Source organism: Alternaria burnsii (assembly GCF_013036055.1).
Source record: "Alternaria burnsii strain CBS107.38 chromosome Unknown 750, whole genome shotgun sequence".
Classification (NCBI taxonomy): Eukaryota; Fungi; Ascomycota; class Dothideomycetes; order Pleosporales; family Pleosporaceae; genus Alternaria; species Alternaria burnsii.
In genome coordinates this window covers 1,969,490-1,991,132 of record NW_024066108.1, presented here as the reverse complement: position 1 = coordinate 1,991,132, position 21,643 = coordinate 1,969,490, and the positions used below count along the sequence as shown (strand labels likewise).

The following is a 21,643-nucleotide window of genomic DNA, read 5'->3' as shown; positions in this document are numbered from 1 at the left end:
TGCGAGCAGGATTGGAGTAGGTTCAAGGATGAGAGAAACTAGTTTCCACCACGAAGAGCAAGAACTAGATGCAGTGTGGCGCCGCCCTCGAGTTGGTAGTCTGCTGCAGTCTTCTCGTCGTTCCTGAAAATAATTATGTTAGCCTTGTCTCGACTATGTCTAGGGACTTTTAGATATACATTTGCTTTCCTCCGTAGATGAGACGTTGTTGCGCGGGCGGAATTCCTTCCTTCTCCTCAACGCGCTCCTTTATCCTCGAGACCTGTGTACCGTCAGCGTTACGCTCCTCGAATTTACCGCACATCGCTCTCCGTGTTTCCGGTTGGCAGATCAGCGATGCCATGTGTGTATACGGTGACAAAAGTTGGGTAGGTGTACCTTGTAGTCGGCCTCGATATCAAGCTCGATCTCCTTGCCAGTGAGGGTTCGCACTCTGTCGCCTGTCAGCAACTCTGCATCTTTTTTTCTTGCTTCCATATGACATCCGTCAGGAGTCCGACGTACTTGATCTGCATCTTGTCGGCTCTTCTATTGTTTGTGCGCCGGCGAGTGTCTCGAAGGTGTCGCGAGTGTAGCGGTAGCGAGCTCCGTAAAAGGAAGTCGAGGGTGTGAAAGCGTGAGGGTGAGCTCGTGAGCTGGGTAAGTAGGCGTGGGTATTTCTACGACCAGGTGATGGCGCAAACGTTTGTAGGCAGCAAAGTGGTTGTGGATTCCCTTGGGCGATACCGTCAGGCTGCAGTGACGGTGAACCACGGACCATCATGGTGGGGTCCACGCAAGCGCCACGAGGCGGGGCAGCTTGCTGTGGCTGGTGCAAGCTAACCCTTTACGGAGGTGGCTCAATCTCGAGTGAGATATGTCTACACTGACATTACTTAAGCTTTGAGAAGAAAAAAGCATCCTAACGCTTATGTGTTGCTCAGCAATGTATAACTTCCTATAGAGCATGCGATGGCTTTTAGTCTTCTTCAAAATACCAAGACCAGTGTTTGGCTGCTGACGCAACACAGTGGAGAGGAGTAGTTCACGTTCAGCTCTTCTCCTCACGACTCTCAACTCAAGTCATACACCCAGACCGTTTGACTAGCAGTAGTAGTCAAGCATCCACACCGCTCTTGTTCAAGACGCCCAAGTCCGCATGAAACCCCTTTCTCACTCCAAGCATCCTCGTTCGGCTCCGAAAAACAGAAGAAGAAAACAGTACACAGTCCTCTACGATATCCCGGTGCATAAACCTGACTGGCTAAATACCTCCACATCCCGAGCAGATCATCCGAAGGACCAAGATGCTCTGACTTCCCAATCAGCGTAATCACACCACTACTGCAAGTCCAAGGTGAAACACCCACCGCCGCAAGGCCTCATCTCACCGCCCCTTGCATGATGCACAGCTAATCCAGAGATACAAGATGCAGGAAAAGAAAATAAGACTGATGTATGTGACATGTCATTCGGATGGGTAATATCTGCTAGAGTCAGGTTATTACTGGATAGGGAAAGACGTAAGTGATCAACTGCCAAGGGCACTAAACACGGGGTTGTGACTATCCGACAAAAATATCTCATGCCGATCTTTGGTATACACAACGGCCATGCAACGGCGTTGCCGCGAACACTACCTACTTGCTTGCATCTAATCCCTGCCATCTAACCTCCTTCATCCTTGCCCGAACCGGAGATTCTCCATAATGCAAAGTCGCCACTTCAAAAGTATGTACATGTCTAAGAAGAGAAAACTAAACTGACTACCATCAGGCGAGCCAGGGGATACCGAATGTAAAGCCGAGTGAGATGCCGAAAGAGTGCCCACCTAAAAATGGGGAACAGGGGTATATGTGCACAATCTGATAGCCAACAGAGAAGCCCGATGTGGCGCTTCGTGGTCATAGTACTGAACAAAGGAGAGTGAACCTTGATGTCTGCGAACAGATATGCTGCCATTGAGAACGTCTCAGGGATGTGTCCTCGTCCTGCGATGCGGTATTGATGCGGTGTCGGAAGGTACCTGATATGCCTGATACCATGAACGGTAACCGATTCGATAGTGTACTTGACAAGAAAAGTTCGGCCAGAATGCCGGACGTAACACGGGCCCCCAGTGCCCGACTAGGAAGAACAAGTCTAAAGTTGTTTGCAACAGGAAGCTTACACCGAAGCCCATATCGAAAAGAACACCGGGTATAGTACAGGAAAGGATGAAGTGTTCGGATCCAGCCGTTCAAATCGAGTTATGCAAGTCAAGTCGGCGCTTAACGAGCATCGTTATGGGCCGTAGCCAAGAAAAGAACTTGATGCAACTGGTCAAGTATAACAACAACAACAACAATAACAACCGAAACCGTAAAGTGAGCCACGCGACAAGGCGAACGAGCAGCGACAACGGGAATAGTGCCGACGCTGCAGCCGTTGCGAGATGTATCCAATGTATACAAGTATCGCATTCTTCGCAACGTGCGGGGTTCGCAAGCGCAGAACAGCAACCGGGATACGGCAATACTGCCGCTGACAAAGGCACCAAGCTGCATGGAAGATGATGTAGCCGGCAGGCGGGGAGGCGGAATATCCAGAACAGCCGCCGTCTGATAGCACAACCTAGCTGCGGTATGCCAACAAGAAAAATGTTGAAGTCATACTAAGACTCGACTGGGTGTCGATGCGCCGCGATAAAACGCCAGATATAACCAGCATGTTCGATTGCAAAAAGGAAAAGGCCCAGATGTGCAGGCTGGAAAGTAGATCGGGGCCTTTCTCAAAGGGGTAGACGGCAGGATCCGGAAATAAACTCCGTGTCCGCAATACTAGCAGCAAATCTGATGTCGTCTTGGGAGCAATCTAGATCCTACTACCAGCAAATAAACACTGGGTCGAAATGCGTATGTGTGTATGTGCAGCTGTGGAAACGCGACATTGCGATGTAATTTCATGAGATGAGGGAAGACGTTCTTTGGGTGGGGTTGCGGGTCCGTGCACTAAGATTTTGAGATGAAGTGGAAAGGCCGGAATTTGGAGGTCTGGAAGTCTCGATGTTCTTTGTCTCATTTCGCTTGCGGACCTGTTGTAAAGAATCGCACCTTTTTTGACCTTCTGTCAGCAAGCAGGTTCTTGATGCCCGATTGCCATGCCAACTTCTTCCTTCCTCGCGTTCGCGTTCGCTCGGATGAATTGCAATTGGAAGCGAGCTTATCGAAGGACCGATAGCGATCACAATAGCAACCAATCCGAATTCGTACGGTTGCGATGCTGAAACGACGTCCCAATCTAATGGTCCCCAGATTCTCTTTTGGGAGATGACGTATATCCTCGATCCCATTGCTGATGTGTTGCGTATTTTGGTGTTTCAGGTTGAGCAGATGTTGATGTTGGCGCGTAGCTCTGTTGACCGTGGCCTCGGGTACCATCTCGTTGAGGTGATGTTCCATATGTCTGATCAGATTTGGATTTTGCCTTGTCATCTGTATCTCTTGCTTCTTCTGCAATATCGCCTTGTCGCAGAATTGTCTCATGCGCAAGGCCAGAAACGGTGCCTCGCCGGCTCAGTGAACCACTGGAGCCCTCCGCCGCTCGTGTGGATGCATCTGATCGGTTTCGTGCATGACCTCTTCGTCCAGGTGTCGATGTTGACGACGACGATATGTGCGAGAAGGACGGCGATGTGTAGGATCCAGGCGCCGATGTAGGCGGCGGTGGAGGGGGGTGAGGGCCTTGAGCCTTGCGCTTCTTTGGGGAGCTGGTGTATTCTAGGTCAGACGCGTGCGACGCAGCACGTTGCCGTGACTGGTGAACAGGCGAAGTTTTGTATTTACCTGATGGCGTAGCTGGCGGATTTCCACTTGCACTCTTTTGTTCCGAAGACGATGATGGTGGTACCCAATGATGAAAATATATCGAAGGGGAGGATTGCTCTTGTTGTTGTGTTTGTGTCTGCTGCAGTTGCTGCACACCTGCTGGGGCCGCAGGAGGTTGCTGAACAGTCATCTCGTTGGTAGTCAACCTGGGCAATTGTGACTGAGGTAATGAGCGTTGGGCTGTTGCGGCAGGACCACCAAGACCAGCTTGTGCGGCTCTTGAGCGCGGTGATGTTTGTCCACCAGTGTAAGCACTGGTAGAGAGTGGAGCATGCTGTATTTGTGTCGGTAGAGGCTGACCGGGTAGGACTGACGTCGGAGGCAATATCGTTGTTGGAGGTTGCGCCTGACCAGCATAGACTGCTGGTTGTTGCTGTCCAATTAATCGTGGGTCCCTTCGAAGATCTGGAGAAAGTTGTGCCTGTGCCTGAGCCTGCGCTTGTTGGTGAGCAGCTTGAACTTGAGTAGTATACTGTTGTATCCACTCAGCACTGATGTTTGCAAGGTTGCCTCCTCCGATGCCAGCAAAGATTATTGGTACTAGGTGAGGCGGTACTCCTCCCTGCATAGATTCTCGAAGCATAGACTGTTCGACCTTGCGTTGCTCCAGTCGCAACGTTTCTTGTCGTGTCTTTTCCTCCTCTTGCTTGCGTCTTTCTTCTTCGGCCTTCGCCGCTAGCCAGTTCTTCATTCCATCTTCTGCACCTTGCCATTGCGAAGGTGCTGGAGGTAACTGGCCTAATGACGACGACATCGATGGAGGTCCTCGAGCCGGATCTGGTAGCGTCATCGCCGAAGGAGGAGGAAGTCCTCGGTGAGGTGTGCCCATGTTGTGAGAGGAGTTGACTTCCTGTGCAGGTGGGGATAGCCCACGATGATGCCTATTTGAGTATCGAGCAGCCGTGGAAGAAGAAGAGAAGGCTGGTGAGTAGGCATGGGGTTTGAATTCGAAATCGGACTTGACCGGGTTAGAGAGTGTGAGCAACATGGAGGAAGGTGGAGCCGGTGTGGTAGATGTGGTAGGAGCAATTCAACATTGAAATGAGTCGTTGGGTTGGGTGGCGCCAAAACTCGTAGGTCCGGAAGGAGAAGGAACAGTGTACATACTTATTCACCAGAGTACGTTTTATCGGGACCACCATCCACAAATGGCCCGGGATGGGATCGTAGCCGTTGCCTTAGGGCCTAGGCTTAATATGTCCCTGGCAAAGTAGCCCCGATTTGATTCGCGGCCAAAGCAGGGCGACAAAGAACACAGGAAGAGTAACAGGCGAGGCTGCATGCAACGAAGATCAAACCCCGTAGAAGCTCGCGTGGGCCGGCGTGGTCGATCAAGTCCAGATTGGAGAGAGGCAAGTGAAAATGGGCAACGGTGGGGAATGGTGTACGAGAAGGGAAGAGGGCCGACTGGGATTGGACCAACCGACGGGGGTGACGGCCGCAAAGGCTTGAGAGTAGCACGAGCAAACGGCAGGCCGTACGTCAATGACGGGCGATATGTGGCGTTCGACAGGCGAAGGTGGGAGGGGACCTTTGCAGGGATATGCATGAAACGGGATGGTTGTCAGCAAGTGCAATGTTGTTAGAAATGGTAGTGCGCGTTCTTGTAGTCCCACCATGTGACGCGCCTGGAGAAGGACTCCGGCTGATGCAAACTCTGGTAGCGGTTCCCACTTGTGGCGCTGGCATTTGCCGCAAAACTACTTACGTCCCGTTTGCCAGCCAAGCAAGTTCAGCTTGAAAGCAGCGACGGTAGTTTGATAATACATTGGCCTGAAGCTAGACATAAAGAGTTGGCGTCGCGGATACTTCCACATTGGCCTCGATCAACCCATGGCCCCCGTATGCTGTAGAGCAGACAAAGTGAAGCTCAGACGCACCAAGTGCTACCGGCTTGTGCTGTACAATGACAACAAATGAGCCCGAAGACTTCGGCATCATTCTGGTCGTACTGGACCGCTCGCATGTTGCTGTCGTAAGGCCGCAGCTGATGACCGCAAATTGGATTACAATGCCTCGACTAGGCAAAATGGCATCAGGCACGCATTCGGTAATTAGTTGTGCAGCTCTGCTCTGGACCACCATCGCTGCTGGGTTCATGGTATCTGTGCCTGTGGCTGAACGCGAGGCTCAAGGCATGTGGACTGGACGGCGTGGCCTGGGATTCTGAGCCGTGCGCTAACACCAGCCAGCAGGGTCAAACGTCCGGGAGGAAGCGAGCGCAAGATTACCGCTGCCCGGATTGTGAACTGGCTCAACCTAGCTCGTCCAGGTCGCATGATAGGAAATGAAGGGTCGTCACCATCGTCAGACCTCAGCCATGTAATATCCCGAAGTGGAAACGTGAAATGAGATTTTCGTGTTCTAAGAGCCGCCGTGCTTCATGACGAAACCTTGGAATTGGTGGAAATGTAACCTGTGGCCCTGTTGCAGAACCTGTTCCGAGTTTAGTGTAATGCTCGAACAAGTATACACATGCCGTCATAGCGTCAACGGCTGAGGGTGCTTTGATGAAAAGCACAATGGTGGCACGGAGCAAGGGACCGTCTTCAACCTGTCAGCCTTGGGGGACCCCTCCGGATCTACATAGCGTGACAGACAGCATGCTCAATCGATAAGAGGAACGATCATCGAGCCGACGCAACCTTGAAGACCCGGGAGAGTGTCACTCCGAGGGTGCTGGAGATACGCGTAGAGGCAGCCAATGTGTTGATCCTCGCGTGCGCGCTGCTCTCCGTGTGTATGCTTGTGCAATTAGCGACACGCCAGCACTGACGGTGCGTTCCCACCATAGCCCGTAATGTCAACGCAGATGACAGCTCGCAAGCCATCCTTGGGAAGGGACGGGTTAACAGACGCGGCGTTGCGCAATGCCCGAGCGCCTGGCGCTGGCTCGAACGATCGACTAGAAACGTAAATTTCCGCGTCGGCGCGTAAGCTATACCTATCCTGCTCATGCAGCGGATCTACGTGAAACTCGCGGCGCACCGGATCTGTACGAAGGATCTTTGAGTATGATTTCCGGCCCCGGCTGGCTAGTCCTTAGGCCCAATCAAATTCATTTTGAGCTGCTTAGCATCATAACAGCAGTCGAAATGGGGATACCATGGCGAAATTGCTGTTGACAACACGTCGTCCTTCTCGGGCACGAGATACGGTTGTGGAGAAGAAGCTCTGTTGTCTTGACAAATTCGACAATTTCTCGACTTGAAACTGCCGAACTGGTAATGTAGGAGTAGGAATGGGTTCAGTAATCATGTTGTGATAACGGTTCTGCTTCTTCTGGACAGTACGTCGTAAAGGTGCGTATGCGAAACCGATGACAATGTGTGCATCAAACAACACGCGGAAAGGGTCCGGCAACGGTCCGGGTGTAGGGATGGCTTTTGGTACCCATGTTGTATAGCCTCCTCTCCACATACCGGGATTCCAGCTAAACCACGTCGGTGGAGTTAACGTTGAGGCATGTGTTGACTCTCCAAAAGAACATGCACATTCTTGGGGATGGCCGACAAACGTTGGAACTTAGCATGGCGGCTTAAACTAACGATGCACTGGAAAAGCATGTTGTTCCTGCTGTGCAAGAAGAGCCAAGCGTCTCCGATCGTGGAAATGATGGGGCTTGCAGTAGGGACGAATAAAAGCAGAAGCAGCATATGCAGTTCAACTCAAGTTCAAGCATTAGCTCTGCTGGATCGTGGCCTGATGCCATTATCGGAGAGTCGGAGTGAGGGCTAGCCGCGAAGCTGCTGCTAACGCACTCCTGCAGCAGTAGTCAGTGGACAAGAGGAGCCGGTGTAGTAGTCCCTATGATCGCGATGCCTTGCGACCAACAAGACAGAGCCAGGCGGGTAGTCGCTGAAAACTGCACAAGACGCACGTAAGCTGCAATACCGTGGACGATCTGTCGTCTCCGTTGTGTAGGCTATTGGACCCGTCGCTAGTCAGCCGATTAGTGTACCAAGATGTGAATGACTACCCACCGGCTAGTCTTTCATGGTGTAAACCTCCGACAAAACTTGCACCTTGCCATCGCTTGTCTTTCCTAAGTTGACTGGAGTAAGTGGCGTAGTCGCGGGAAGGGTGTGTCAACCTACACAAGGTCGATTTCTAGATCGAGCGAACATGTTGCTGATCTTCGCTTCACATTTAGAAAATCAGACCACAGATCAGCGTCGTTGATCAAACCGGCTCTTGCACCTGCAAAGCGAAGACGCGACACGCTGTCCTCGCGTTCGGAGTAGCCGACTGTAACTCAGGACGGAAGCAGATAGTCGAGGCAGTTGCCCACTTGTGACAAGACGGTAGTTGAGGGAGGCAAAGTGTACGCGTAGTGGGAAGGCGAATATACTAGTCGAGGCAGGAGGTAGCGATGGTTCGCCACCCAAATCGGCATCTGTGATTTCCTCATCGGGAGCCATCGCAACTCTACCCGGTGCACATGGCTATTTTTACCGGCACAGCATACACACACTCGTTCTTGGGCAATACATTCTCGCCCAGCACGAGTGTTGATCGTGTATTCTTCCACCCACTAGGCTGTGCGTCGGTCGGAGTTATTGCCCGAATGCAGCACCTCTGCCTCACTTTTCCTCTACCCGTGTGGCTTCGGCCTTTTGTAATCGATTTAGAAAGAGGGATGTCTACCAAAATTATTAGGTTTCCATATGAAAAGACTCATCACGTGCTCCGCTACACCTGCGAGTTTTGAATCTTGCTGAGGTTGTTATTGTAGAGGTTCCCGCGTCTTTGGAAGATCGTCCGTCCACCTTCCTGGTTTTTCTCCCTTGCCGTACGCGGAGCCACAACCCGACCGACCCAGCAATACTCCCTGTTACCCGTCGCCGCAGTCCGTCCGCCGGCTGTCTGTCACCCGCCAAAGAAGCGATGATCACTTATACTTGGTCACAAATGAGTGATGCCATGCTGATCTTGCACGAAAGCGTTATTATTGTTTGCAAATCTCTTACTCTTCCAGAAGCTTCTGATGTTCGAGAACATGTTCTTCGATTTGGTCACTAGTCTGATAATTTCCATGCTTGTGGGAGATTAACTATTATATTACTACATTTAGTCAGAATTATGCTGGATATATGTGATGAACGATATTCCCTGTATCGTTCGACCGGTGAAAATGCAGACTAGAAAAAGGAAGCAAGAGGTATCTTGATGAAGAGGCATTCCATGTATGCGCCGACGTTTGAGGCTATCTTCAGAAGTGACAAAAGAAAAGGTGCCACCACGGCACACAACCCAACCATCAGGTCAAAGGATGCTCTCCCGAAGCATGCCTGGCAGAAACGTGGCCCAAACGTGGGCGAGTCAGGCATTCCTCATACTATGATGATGGTGGTGTCATCCACGTTGCACCACTAAAAGACGCCTAAAGGGTAAATAGGAAGTGATGCGTCGCGGGTAAAACCTGGAAAGCGTAGGTGGTATGGCCTGGAAAAACAAAATAAAATTCATGATGCCGCAAATCTTGGGAAACGTGCCAGCCACGTTATAGCCATGCGACCGATGGAACATCATTGCAAGCCACCCATCTGGGAATGATCGACCGTTGGCTGCTGGAAAAGGTATGGAAGAAGAGATGTTCGGTTGGATGTGATGCCGTGTTTGGTGGTGTACCGAACTCCAACCTGCAACGCGCCCGCTTGCAAGATCGCACGCTTCCGCCAGGTCGGTGTCAAGTTCCAGGATTCCGGAGCGCCAGCCTACCTTAAGCATTGGCTCGCTTCTTCCGCATCTTGTATTCAGCCTTCGCCACGCGCATTAACAGCTCTTCGTCTTTAATAGGGATCCAAGAGGTCAACACCTTCATCGCGTTCTCGAAGTCTGAGTCTAGCAAGATCTCCCTTGTGGCATCAATAAGCGCAGCCGATGTAGCATGTAACACATCCATGTCTCCACTGAACTTGGACGTCGGCGAGTTGGAATGAGACTTGTCGCCCAGTAGCATGAACACGTCCCAGACGCGCAGCTGAGCGGGGAAAGGTAATGAATAGTTGAACAGCGTCAGGTACCACCGGGTACCGTACGCGGTCGAGCTAATGCCAAGATCAATCTACAAAAGAGTTTGATTAGCACATATACCAAGTCGTCAGCCTCTCCAGTAGTAGTGACTTACTAGCTTCTTTGCGACATCACCTCCGCACAGCCAGTTCAGCTCAAAGTCATCTAGAGCCTCCATGAGTCCTTCAAAACCAGCTTCATAGAGTCTTTCCATGCCTCGAAGCTGCCACAACCGCACTAGCATGACGAAAGCTCGGTCCTCTTCGTAATAGCAAAGAAGTGTTGCGGTTAGTGCAGCCATGCCTTGGACATAGCCAGTTTCAGGCAAGTACAGTGACATCGCATGCAGTACGCGGAATAGAAGTCGCTGGCCTCCACGGTACCGCCGCCGGAACATGATATGCCTGTTGATAGTACGAGGTACATCAACATCAATCTGCACGTCCTCTGCAGAGCTCTCCAGCTGGAGTTCGTAAAAGCTTTCGATGAGCTCCTCTTCTGTTGGACTATTTGCGTCGGCTTTGGCACTCGCAGCAAGGAACGAGTACCACGCAGTCGCTCTCCAGCGATCAGGTATGCCCTTCCATGTGCGAGAGATGACCTTAGGGTCTTTGGTATCAAATTCAAACAGCATGCCCCCCTTATCTGCCCCCGCTTTGACAACCTTGGCCATCTTACGCCATTTTTCGTTGCGCTCGATTTCCTTTGCTCTCATCGCCTGTGCAGCCCTTCCTCCTTCTTGCTGTTCCGCAACCTCGGCTAGACCGGGCGGTAGCTTGAGCATGTCACTCGCCTCGTCCCTCAGCCTGCGGTCTCGATTATGGGGTAACCTGTTTGTCGCGTGTCGCAGGGGCTTGTGACTGCTGTGCGTATCTGAAGTGCGACCTGAGAAAATCGATCTGGCGGGTCTTGAAGATTTGCCAGAAAGCCGCCGCTTAGGTGAGCCTGAGCGTGGGTCTACAGAACGAGTAGAGCGAGCTCTCGATGCGCTGCGCCCTAGACGCCGTCGTCTAGGCTCTTCAGACAGCAATTGTAGTGTTGTGGTGACTCGCTGCATGCGGGGCACGTCGGGTCCGTCTGGGCCGTCGGCATCGGATTTCGACTTTGTCTTTTTAGGTATGATAAAACCGTATCGGTCGACCTCTCCACCGTCAAGATCCGCCCAGTCCTCGAGTCCACCGGCTGCCTCTGTAGGTTCTTTGACTATCACACTCCCGTGTCGTGAGCTTATGAGTGAACTTGTGTCCTCGTTGCCTTCCACGAGCACCGACGAACCATTAGCTGGGGTGTTGGTAACAGCGCTGCTCCCCAGGTAGCTGTTCTGAACACTGCTTGTCTCCTCCTCGGGTGTATCCCAATTGACAGCACTCTCGTTGCCATGCATGTACATGCAGCGAACTTTGCGCGACAGTGTCATCTCATCGGCTGATAGTACTCGGTGGTTCGTTGATCGTGCGCGGGTCGAGTAACGTGAGGTGGATCGCGGTGAAAGGTGCTTCGTCGCGGGTGTGGGTGAGGGTGAAGGGTCCTGCTTGGGTGATTCATTTGGTTGCGCCTGCTCCTTTTGTCGCGGTGGTGTGCTTGGTGCGGGCGCGGCTTCCACAAGGAGATCCATTTGTTTGCTTCGCCTGTTTACCTTCTTGCCACCCAACATCATGCTGCCTCGCTTGGAGAAAGATATCTGCGCGTCCGAAGAGAAGTCGTCGAAGCTGCCTGTAGGAATGTACGTGTCTAGGCCAGAGAACTCGGCCTCTTGCTCGAGTGTGGCATCATCTAGTGAGCAACGTCGTTGTGACGCGTGGCTCTTGGGACCTGGGGAGCGTTCATCCTGCACTACAATAGCAGGCAGACTCGGCGTCTTGCGCAGGCTAGTAGGTGAGGGCGGTTCGTTGGTGGTAGTGCCGTTGGAGGGTGCTAAGGCCGAATCTCTGCGGTCGTCGTCCTCGTTCAGTAGCGTCCGCTTCAGGGAGAAAGCTCGAGGCCCGGGTGAAGTGCGTGGTCGGCGGACATTGGTGAGCCACGATCGTGATGCGGGGCCCTTGGTCGACGAGATGCTGTGTGCATTCGAGGGAACCTGCGACAACTGATTCGAGGCCTCGGACGTCTCCACCGCGGCGTGACCAGCGGAGTTTCCAGCCTCATCTCTCATCATGTGAGGCGCAGGCAGGTCCTGGTCATAGAGTCGGTCCCTGGAGAGAATAGCGGCTGGCAAAGCGAAATGAAGGGAAATGAAAGGGTGTGGGCGAGACGGCAACCTGCGACTCTGACTTCCAAAGTGCAGCGACGAAGGTATGCCGGGCTATGTTTGCACAGAGTAACAACGTCAATGCTATGGACAAATGGTGCAATTGAAAAGCAAAGACCTATGCGACGACTATGGGATCAAAAAAGATCCCGGCATGGCTTGACTTGACTGGGGAAAAGGGGCGTCGCTATCAATCGGGTCGTGGGTCGCATGCCTTCTCCAGACTTGTTGCCGGCCGGAGATTGCCCAGATGCTCAACGTGCCCGGTAGAAGGGTGACGCCTGCTCACTTGACCGGCCCGTACTTTCCTCAACCACGACATCCCATATTTCTTTGTCCCTCACCGCATCGCGCCCTCACACCTCTTGGGTTTTGCACTCTGCGCGCTTTCTGGGGACATGATGCGTAGACACCCCTGTTCCTGCAATCACGCTCAATATGCCCCGCTGAAGCGTCGCGACACCCCACAAAAGCCAAACCCCCGGCGACGATCGCTGTTCCACGCGTCAATAAACTTTCCGGTCATGGCTCCTCAACGCGGATGCCGACTAACAAATCCCAACGTCATATTCTAGCTGAGCTGCTATCGTATCAGTTGTCATACGACGCAGACTTAAACAGAGCAAGAGCTGGATAGACAACAAGCCCTTTACTCGGGTGGCACAGGCAATCACAGCGTTCTCGTGCTTACCACGCTGAGGTCCACGAAATCTGTACTCAAGCCCAACACACCAAGGGCTGTCTCGTTATGGTCGCCTTAAGAGGAAGGTGCTCTCTAGTTTCCCTCCCTTGCATACTGCCACTCAAACCCTCACCAGTACGCTCGGCCAGTGTACCAGTCTCACAAGATGCTGCGCATACTTGTACGCCAACAGTACGTCTTCTGGTCGAAACAAGAGAAAGCACAAAGTACGTCAATAGGTATACGCGTATTATGTTGGACTGCACAGTCGTACTGAGCCCTGGGAGCAATGAGCATTTTTCGCGGAGGCTCAGAGAGCCTCGTAGCCATGACAGAATTCATACGAAACCTGCCAATATGCGGGTTCTACTTCTGGCTACATCTCGCTCGTGTTCATACATTGCAGCAAACCTCTGCTGGGTCTGAGTTCCGACGGTCAAGACATGCAGAAAGACCATCCGAAATTTCACTCTGAATATCGCCATAAAGCCCTTCTCACTCGACTGTTAGGCTCGATGCAACCACACATGCCTCCACTGATGTTAATGTTGGGTTGAATTGTGCCATCACCATCTAGATGACTGACTCAGACTGATGACGCCTTTTTTCGACTAACGTAAGCAGTGGGCGGTTCTGTTGGTCGCGTTGTGATATCCCTCGTCTGCATCGGTCATCGTAGCCTGGCTCTAATACGAACATGTCGTTCTCAACTTCGACCAACCAAGTCCATCCGCACTTCCAGATTTATCCAACGGATAACCGGTGCCGCAAAAGAAGCCCCACTCTAGAATTGTGAATCGTGGGGCGTGCAAGTAGCTACCCCTCATCGCTTTTCAGCGTGTCGTCAGTGTGTGGCTATCTGTCGATATCTAACTGCGGGGAACATGCGACAAGCGTCACACGACTGGCAGTCGGCGAACCTTGTGTAGAAAACATTGGCGCGAGAGCACATAAATCTAGAGTGAATGCCTCAGCTGGACGTATCTGGACAAAGGGCTACCCGTGATGGCATCCTTAGATTTGATCAATCAGGCTCCTGTGGTATGCGACTAAAGCTTCTTGGGATAGAGAACACAACTGATGACCACATCCAGGGAACTAAACTTTGGGTATGACTCCTGGCGGCATCCTTACCAACTACACTCATCCTAACACAACCGTCATCAGATCCTCCATCTTGGTATACTCGAATGTGACGATGGCTGGTTCATCCGTGCAGCAAACGCCTCCTCGCTATCTAACCCCAATCCCGTAAGCAAGCGCCGTAGACTTGTCATGCTCGGTATCCTTATCGAACATCCGACTGAAGGCCTCATCCTATACGAAACTGGCGGTGGAGAAGACTACCCCAATCTCGCGGGTACACACGTTCAAGACGTCTTCTCACGAGTCGACTACGACAAGTCTATGAACCTTGACGAACAAATCGCCTTGACCGGCCACAAGATTGAAGACGTAAAGATGGTCATCATAGGGCACTTGCACCTCGATCATTCTGGCGGCCTAGACCATTTTAGAGGCAAAAACATACCCGTTTACGTTCATGAGCTCGAACTCAAACACGCCTTCTATAGTGTCGCTACCAAGACCGATCTTGGTGTTTACCTCCCTCATTACCTTACTTTCGATATCAACTGGGTTCCCTTTCATGGCGCATACTATGAGATTGCTCCTGGCATCAACTTGCACCATGCACCTGGACACACACCCGGACTAACGATCATGCAGGTGAATTTGAAGGAAAGCGGAACCTGGATCTTCACGAGTGATCAGTATCACGTCAAGGAGAACTTTCAGGACAGTATACCACAAGGCTGGTTAGCAAGAGATCACGATGCGTGGGTTCGGAGTCATCAGATGATCAAGGGATTGCAGAAGAGAACGAATGCGAAGGTCTTGCTGGGTCATTGTTTGGATACGATTAAAGAATTGGGTGTTGACTTTGCCCCTACGACTTATAAATGAGATTATGGATGTTGTAAGTTCAGCAAAAGGCGTTGGCAAGGTACAACCAGACTGCTCGCCACATCATACTGTTCATTACATTCAAATTTCAAACCTTGTACCATTTTCCGAAAAATTCTCTCATATCCTTCACCATCTCCTCCGGACATTCCATGCAGGCAAAATGTCCTCCACGGTCATGATCTGTAAAGCCTGTCAGCATATCCCACCTTTCCATCATCCCTCATCCAATCTCGTCCCATTCCATTCGATTCCACACGAAACACGTTGGGTATCCCGATCGCACACATGACATACCTCTGAAAAACTTCAGATCCGTACATGTAGTCTCGACACCACTTTTAGGCGCAGGAAAAGCATCGTAGGGGAACGTGCTCACGCCCAGAGGCACGCGGATCAGGTTTTCTTCTTTGGCGTCGAATTTGGTGTACATTTCGTGACGCACATTGTTGTAATAAGATAACATACCTGTGGTATGCTTGTTAGCACGGCGCATGTGGCGGGGAAGAAAGCTGAAAAGAAAATAACCGTACTCGTCATGACACTTGGTGGCGTGAAGAAATACAACGAAAGCGTCGTGCAAAGATCATGTAGCCACTGCTCGTTAACGAGTGTCGCTGTGCCTAAACTTGGATCAGCAAGTTCGTTGTATTTCTCACCAAAGAACATCATGATTCCGACGGGATTATCTGTCGTGTTTCTTATGTCAGCTTGCGATTACTCAACCACCATGGTCTCTGTGGCGTACCGTTGAAGGCCACGCCAATAGTCTGCGGTCGTGTTCTCATCTCAATCGCATACCCCATATGCGTCTCATTTAGCGGCTTCCCTAGAAACCACTCCGCTCTTGCTATCCCCTTCTTTTCTTTCTCCGTTAGGCTAGTGCCTTCTGGAGGTGCGCCAGGACACATGTTCGTGTGCACTGCTTTGCAGTTGGGATGCCGACCAGAGCCAAGTTCGCGGACGACCCAGTGACCCCAGTCTCCGGCTTGGGCGGCGTAAGACGTGTACTGTTGGAGGTGGTGTTCGTCAATGGAAGAACTCATAGTAGGAATGCGGTTGGATGGCATAGACAGTGAGGAAAACGTACATCAAGTCTCTTCATCAACTCATCAAACAACCTCGCAGTATCCTGCAAGGTATGACCCCTCGGTGGACCTTGCGACCAGCAATACCCTGGTAGCGACGGGACAACGAGATCGAAAGCTGGTTGTGTATCGTTTTCAGGGTTCAATAGGGGTTGCATTACGTTCTGGAACCTACACTCTTCTTGTTAGTCCACAGGACAGATATCTTAAGTATCCTCAAAGACAATACCATGAGATAAAATCTGCAGTATAACCAGTAATTGAAGAGAGGAAGTAATGGCATACTCAAACCATGTTCCTGGCCACCCATGAACCAACAACAACGGCACCGCATCCCTTTTCTCCGCCTTCTGATGTATAAAATGTATCTTCAACCCCTCGATCTCAGTCGTGAAATGGTTCCACTCATTAATCTGCTTTTGAGCTCTTTCCCAATCAAACTTGTTGAGCCAGTGATTGTACAATGTCTGTACCCACTCGAGTGATGGTCCATAGTCTTCGCCGGCATCAGGTACAATGGGTAGGGTAGGCAATCTTGTATCGGCTAGCTTGCGAAAGAGGCGATCGACTTCTGGTTGGAGGATAGTGGAGTCGAAAGGTTTGATTTCAGAGGACATCGTGTGATATTTTGTCACTGCGCTTGTTTGGTAAGGGTGAATGACTGGTGTAGCGAATTGGATATGGATTGTATTTACGTCAGAAATATGAACGGTAACCCCGCATGTCGATCCGTACGATGCTTTCGATGGTATTGACATAGCTTGGTTTAGATTACTTAGCACGATGTCATGGCGTCACTTGGTTGTCATATGCAGGGACTAGTGGTGCTAGCCTAATGCGAAATGACCATCGTGAGTTCTACTGAGTGGTGATGTGATAGTATGCTCGAACTAGGTACTACTGCTAAGTATACCAATCTCGGCAGAAAAAGATGGATATGGTGAAATTCAACAGACTGTGGTTCGATTCATCGACTGTATAGTAGATGATGTGGCCTAGATGTCGAAAATAGTTTCAAGTCTCTAGCAAAATTTCATGATACTACGATAATTTCCAGCCCCATCTCAAAGCTTCGCATCCAACCTCTACTTCTTCTTCGAGCCTCTGCCGCCTCTCGCACTCTTCTTCTTTCCCTTCGCAATATCGGCACCCCGGCGGCCACCGGCAATCATGACTCGTACCTTGCTAACAGGCACGACGCCCACGACCTCTGTCTCTTTCCACCCTCGGATCAGGTCAATCTCCTTGGGCCAGATACGCTCGACGTCCTGGCTGTTCTTGTCGATTATCTTTGCGTCCTTCCCGGCATGATCCCAGATAGAGAGGACCTCTTTGACGGCTTTACCTCGTTTGGTGGAGCCAGGCTGGATCTTGGCTTTGTATTTGTAGGTGGAAAGAGCAGACCAGGGAGCACATACGGGAATGGCGGTGAGCAACTCGTCATTTGGTAATGGTCGGCCTGTGAATGCGTCGAGGTTCTGCAGGTTCGTCTTGAGGACTTCATCGCCCTCGTCGTCTTCTTCGGCGTTCTCCAAGGCGCGTAGACGAGCTTCTTCAGCAGCCTTGCCTGCGGCTTGCGCGCGTAAATGTTGGTCTCGACGGCGTTGCTTATCAGCCAGCGCCTGCTCTTCTTTCTGACGCTTTTCTTGAGCGGCAGCCTCCGCAGCTTGCTGCCCAGACTTGGAACCCAAGAGACGCATTGCTAACTCACGGTCCTCCTCGTCCTGTGCAGCGTACTTTGCCGCCTGCTTCTTTGCTTTCGCACGTTTGCCTCGGGGCAAGGGAGCATTCTTTGGTTTCGTACTCTGCGTTGTTACGGTACAGGGTGCCTTCGGAGGGCTCTTTGCGTTGCCCTCTTCATCTGAAGAATCCTCTTCTTGGCCAGCACCGTCAGCTGTAGGACCAGCGTCAGACGGAACTTGGGGTAAGTCTTGGAGTTGACCTTTCCTTGCTAGGCGACGTTCTCGTGCAGATAGTTGTCGCTTTCCAGTAGATTTCACAGTCTGTTCGGTATCTGCTACCGAGCCTGCGTCTTCTTGGGGTTCTTCATTTACAGCAGAACCGTTTTTGCCGCCAGACATGGCATACTCGTCGCCATCCTTGGCGGTGGCTAGCTCATCTTCCTCGTCTAAGTCGTCTCTCGCGTCTGCAGTCCTAGACTGGAGGGGATTGCTCCTAGGCGCTGCGGCTTCAGATTCAGCGTCGCTCTCTTCAGTATGTTCCATCTTCGCATCAGGGAAGTCGTCTTCCGAATCTGAGTTAATTTTTGCGTCTGGAAAGTCATCCTCGTCATCACTGTTGTCAGTCTTGGACGCGTCTGCAGCTCTCGAGTCATTCGCGGGCTCGTCGGCCATCTCCGCGGCAGAAACTGCTGTCTCTTGCACGCGATGTTTGTGGTGGTTGGCCTTGCTGGAATCGCTGATCTCGAACATGACAGCAAGACCTACGACCAGCTGAGCTGGTGGTAGGAATTCCTTCTTGCCCTTGATGTTGAACATACCGGCCGGGAGGAACTCGCCCGTCTGTCCAGTCTTGCTGACCTGATCGCTACGAACCCACCAAGCTGACATGACAGCCTTTGAGTCCCATGCGTCAGATGTACAAATGCAGAGGTTGCCGGCTTGCGATAGTGTCGAAGGAGGGATGGGGGCATCTGGAGTATCTGGCTTGTTCTTGATGATCATTGGCATCGCTCCTTTGATATCTGCATGAACATATACATCTCCTTTTCGTAAGAAGCGTCGGTAGATAATTTCGTTCTGCTGAGCATCCTTTCCTCCGAGGACCAAGTAGCCATCCGAAGAGATGAAGTATATGTATTTCTCGAACCACTGCTGCTTGCGCACTGGTCTTAGTACCTCTTTCTCTTGTTTCAAACCCTTCTTCAGGTCCTCTGCAACTTTCTTCTCATGGCTCTTCAACGCTCTGGTCGATGCTTGCAGGGTGCGATCTTCTTTGTCGGCAGCTGTCTTCTTCTGATCGAAGTATTCGGTCGAGTTCGCCCATGCACTCAGAGCTAGGTCGATATCGATAGCCAGTTGAGGCCGAGTGGACACGGCCGGGGTAGGAGCCTTTTTCTTAGGCTTGTCATCCTCGTCTTCTGTATCTTCACTGACAGAGCTTGTCTCATTACCCTCGTCTTCATCGTCTTGACCCTCCTCCCAGTTAGTCTCGTCGAGCAGCAGCGTGACAGTGTTCTCGTGCAACTTGAGCGGTAACTTGATGAGTTGCGCGACCGCATTTCCAGAGTTTTGCTCACGCTCAATCAAGCGCGCAATATCGACCCAATCCATGCCTTGTCTGATCAATCCGTTGACAGCCTCGGTAGCTTCGGTAACACGATGCACATTTGCCAATATCGCCTCTGCCTTCCGGAAGTTGAGATCCTGCACTTGCTGCAATCCACCGATTCGATCTTCATGCTCCTTGCGCGCCTTCTCTAGCTTCTTCTTGGCCTGCTGTTCGCGTTCTGTCAACTTGGACTCGAGCTTTTGTCCTTCTATCGAGGAGAAGAACTCGTCTACCGCCTTGTTGAAACCATCAAACTCTAAGAATTTATAGTCGGAGTTTTCAAATTGGTGCGGACGGAAGGGATGGAAATCGTCGTAAAGAAGTTTGGACTTTTCAGAAGCCTCGTCATCGGCCGTAGATGCGGATGGGTTTGGCTTGGCTAGAATGTAGCCCTTGATCTGATCTGGCGTCGAGACCTCGTCGGTGATGTTCCTTGCATTCTGTAGAATCTCTACAAGACTGCCTAGGAGATTATCATCAGCAAGTACCTCGTCAGGCTTGAGAGTCGAATCGAAGTTTGCGATATGCAGCGCATGGTCTACTAGCAAAGGGGGACATTCGGTAATGGAAACGGCCAGCGCCTTCCTTAAGGAGTCCTTGGCTGCTTTTTTCGCCTTCTTCCCTGTCGCTGCAGGCTGATCCTGTTGTTTATCAACCGCCTTCTGCAACCCTTGGCGCACGCGCTCCTTTGTAAGCTCCGGGGCACCGCCGTAGTTCTGCCGTAGAGTCAAGTTGTACTTTAGACCGACCCTCAGTCTCTCATGTTCCTCGCCTTCGTCTACGTTGCGCAAGAGAGACAAGACGTTCAAGTCGGCATCTGTCAGCACGATGTTGCCGCCAGCGTAGAACTCCAAGTACAGCCTGTATAAGCCATCGGAGAATTGGAACTCGAGAATGCGGTCGGTACCAATCTGGCTGATTGAGGTGATTCGCCTTGTTTTCAGGTATTTGCGCAGCTTTGCGACAAAGCTGGAAGGCGCGGCGGCTGTAGTTCGCGCATATTCGGTCAAGTGGCAGCGAAAGCCAGAATCGATAAGTAGCTGTTCGCGGTGGTCGGGCTTGTGGAATTTGATGAGGAAGATTCTCTGTTTGAGTGTCAGCAAGGGGGCTAGGCTGCATGGATACTAAGTAGTTGAACGCATACAGAGCTCAGGTCATAGACGTTGGTGACTCGCAACGAGGTGAGTTTTGCGGATAGCTCATGGGCTATGACCTGTTCCATTGTTAGCAAGTTTCCATTTGGCCGACAGCATGAAGCTGCTCACCTTGACGTCCAAGCTGGAAAACCTCTGCTTCATGGTGATGCCGTGTGCAGAGTCTGTGGTTAGTGGGGTTGGCGACTGTTGGTGGGCTGCGGCGATGACGAAGGTGGGCAAGTAGCGCGATTGCAAGGGTCATGGAAAATGGACGTGGTTCCTGGCCTAACGCTTACTAACCGCCTTGTTCACACGCACGTAGCAGACATGACAGGCGTCTGTTGAAGGCGTCAGTAGAAGCAGGATATATTCATCGGATCTTTATCTTGTGCAGCGCGCTACCAACTCTACCATGCGCCGCGTCCCGGGCCATACCAGTCGCAATGCCAGATGCATTTTATCCCAAACTCCAACAACGCCATGCCCAGCAAACAGAATGCGCTTAGAGACCCTGCCGTATCCTCTCGGCAAGCTGTCTCTTGCCAAACTCCCATGCGTTGAGGAATCCTTGTTCCGAGAGGTCGATGTTCTTCATCGAGGTCATGTCTTGAGCTGGGGGCTTGCTGACGCGCGAGGCAACAATGACCGGGTCCGTTTCGAGGATAATACCGTCGTCTACGAGCTCGTCGACAGCGAGTGACTGCACATGTTAGTCAAGGCAAGCTAGGAAAGTTGCGACGGTGGGCACATACCACAAGGTCGTAGTTCTCGATGACGGTGCGCTTGTCAACCGAATTCCTGCTATGCATTAGACAAGTTGGCGAGCCGTGCGTGACAAACCTACTTTAAGAGGATGTTGAGCGAGTCTCTCAATGCCAGGACGACACTAGACATGTGTTAGCTCGAGCTCGAGTCGCCCAGGCTGGGCTGCGGCCGTACCTGTACAGCAGAACCTCGTTCTCTTCGGCACTTCCAACCACGTAGAGCATCACGTCCGACTCCATCTTGAAGACAATGACCTTGCCGTCATACAGTATAATGTCCGTCGTCTGCTTGGCCGTCTTCTCTGTGCAACGTGTCAGACGAATGGGCGGGTAGCTTGACACGGAAACGGTCTACACACCCAACAGTCCCTTTTCAAAAGCCTTCTGGTCCTTGACCGTCTTGTATGCAATCTGGCCAGGGTAGTCATTCTGGTGCCCGGCCGGCGGGTGCGGGTTCGAGTAGTACTTTGTGAGGATGCGGGAGCCGTCGTCGATGGCGAGGACCAGGATCGCCTGGACGCTGAAGAGGGAAAGAGGGCGCGACATGGTGGAGCACGTGTAGAATCGTCTATGCAGGCGTCAATGGGGTCAGCTCTGGTGTCGACGCGGTGG

The 21,643-nt window shown here is 51.7% G+C and overlaps 9 protein-coding genes across 9 annotated transcripts; 2 read left to right on the top strand and 7 right to left on the bottom strand.

Moving 5' to 3' along the window:
• Positions 1-38: 38 nt before the first annotated feature.
• Positions 39-515, bottom strand: GT037_002095 (uncharacterized protein; the record flags this gene model as incomplete). The annotated part of the gene is made up of 4 exons (XM_038927142.1): positions 39-123; positions 180-262; positions 379-433; positions 505-515. The coding sequence occupies 4 exons, from the start codon at positions 513-515 to the stop codon at positions 39-41; spliced, it is 234 nt and encodes a 77-aa protein (XP_038790434.1).
• A 2,743-nt stretch (positions 516-3,258) lies between these two features.
• GT037_002094 (uncharacterized protein) lies at positions 3,259-4,833 on the bottom strand (the record flags this gene model as incomplete). The annotated part of the gene is made up of 1 exon (XM_038927141.1): positions 3,259-4,833. One exon carries the CDS (start codon positions 4,831-4,833, stop codon positions 3,259-3,261), a length of 1,575 nt encoding a protein of 524 aa, XP_038790433.1.
• Positions 4,834-5,751: 918 nt separating this feature from the next.
• On the top strand, positions 5,752-6,093 carry GT037_002093 (uncharacterized protein; the record flags this gene model as incomplete). The annotated part of the gene is made up of 2 exons (XM_038927140.1): positions 5,752-5,980; positions 6,038-6,093. 2 exons carry the CDS (start codon positions 5,752-5,754, stop codon positions 6,091-6,093), a joined length of 285 nt encoding a protein of 94 aa, XP_038790432.1.
• Positions 6,094-6,923: 830 nt separating this feature from the next.
• Positions 6,924-7,265, bottom strand: GT037_002092 (uncharacterized protein; the record flags this gene model as incomplete). Its single annotated transcript, XM_038927139.1, has 1 exon — positions 6,924-7,265. The coding sequence occupies one exon, from the start codon at positions 7,263-7,265 to the stop codon at positions 6,924-6,926; it is 342 nt and encodes a 113-aa protein (XP_038790431.1).
• A 673-nt stretch (positions 7,266-7,938) lies between these two features.
• GT037_002091 (uncharacterized protein) lies at positions 7,939-8,097 on the bottom strand (the record flags this gene model as incomplete). The annotated part of the gene is made up of 1 exon (XM_038927138.1): positions 7,939-8,097. A coding segment is annotated over one exon (159 nt), but the record flags the coding sequence as incomplete, so codon positions are not given.
• A 1,470-nt stretch (positions 8,098-9,567) lies between these two features.
• GT037_002090 (rabGAP/TBC) lies at positions 9,568-12,009 on the bottom strand (the record flags this gene model as incomplete). The annotated part of the gene is made up of 2 exons (XM_038927137.1): positions 9,568-9,912; positions 9,976-12,009. The coding sequence occupies 2 exons, from the start codon at positions 12,007-12,009 to the stop codon at positions 9,568-9,570; spliced, it is 2,379 nt and encodes a 792-aa protein (XP_038790429.1).
• A 1,743-nt stretch (positions 12,010-13,752) lies between these two features.
• GT037_002089 (uncharacterized protein) lies at positions 13,753-14,752 on the top strand (the record flags this gene model as incomplete). The annotated part of the gene is made up of 2 exons (XM_038927136.1): positions 13,753-13,896; positions 13,955-14,752. 2 exons carry the CDS (start codon positions 13,753-13,755, stop codon positions 14,750-14,752), a joined length of 942 nt encoding a protein of 313 aa, XP_038790428.1.
• An 88-nt stretch (positions 14,753-14,840) lies between these two features.
• On the bottom strand, positions 14,841-16,457 carry GT037_002088 (uncharacterized protein; the record flags this gene model as incomplete). The annotated part of the gene is made up of 6 exons (XM_038927135.1): positions 14,841-14,935; positions 15,050-15,220; positions 15,286-15,441; positions 15,501-15,762; positions 15,843-16,011; positions 16,216-16,457. The coding sequence occupies 6 exons, from the start codon at positions 16,455-16,457 to the stop codon at positions 14,841-14,843; spliced, it is 1,095 nt and encodes a 364-aa protein (XP_038790427.1).
• A 468-nt stretch (positions 16,458-16,925) lies between these two features.
• On the bottom strand, positions 16,926-21,577 carry GT037_002087 (serologically defined colon cancer antigen 1; the record flags this gene model as incomplete). Its single annotated transcript, XM_038927134.1, has 8 exons — positions 16,926-20,216; positions 20,276-20,344; positions 20,397-20,449; positions 20,778-20,967; positions 21,020-21,065; positions 21,112-21,153; positions 21,207-21,333; positions 21,391-21,577. The coding sequence occupies 8 exons, from the start codon at positions 21,575-21,577 to the stop codon at positions 16,926-16,928; spliced, it is 4,005 nt and encodes a 1,334-aa protein (XP_038790426.1).
• Positions 21,578-21,643: the final 66 nt, after the last annotated feature.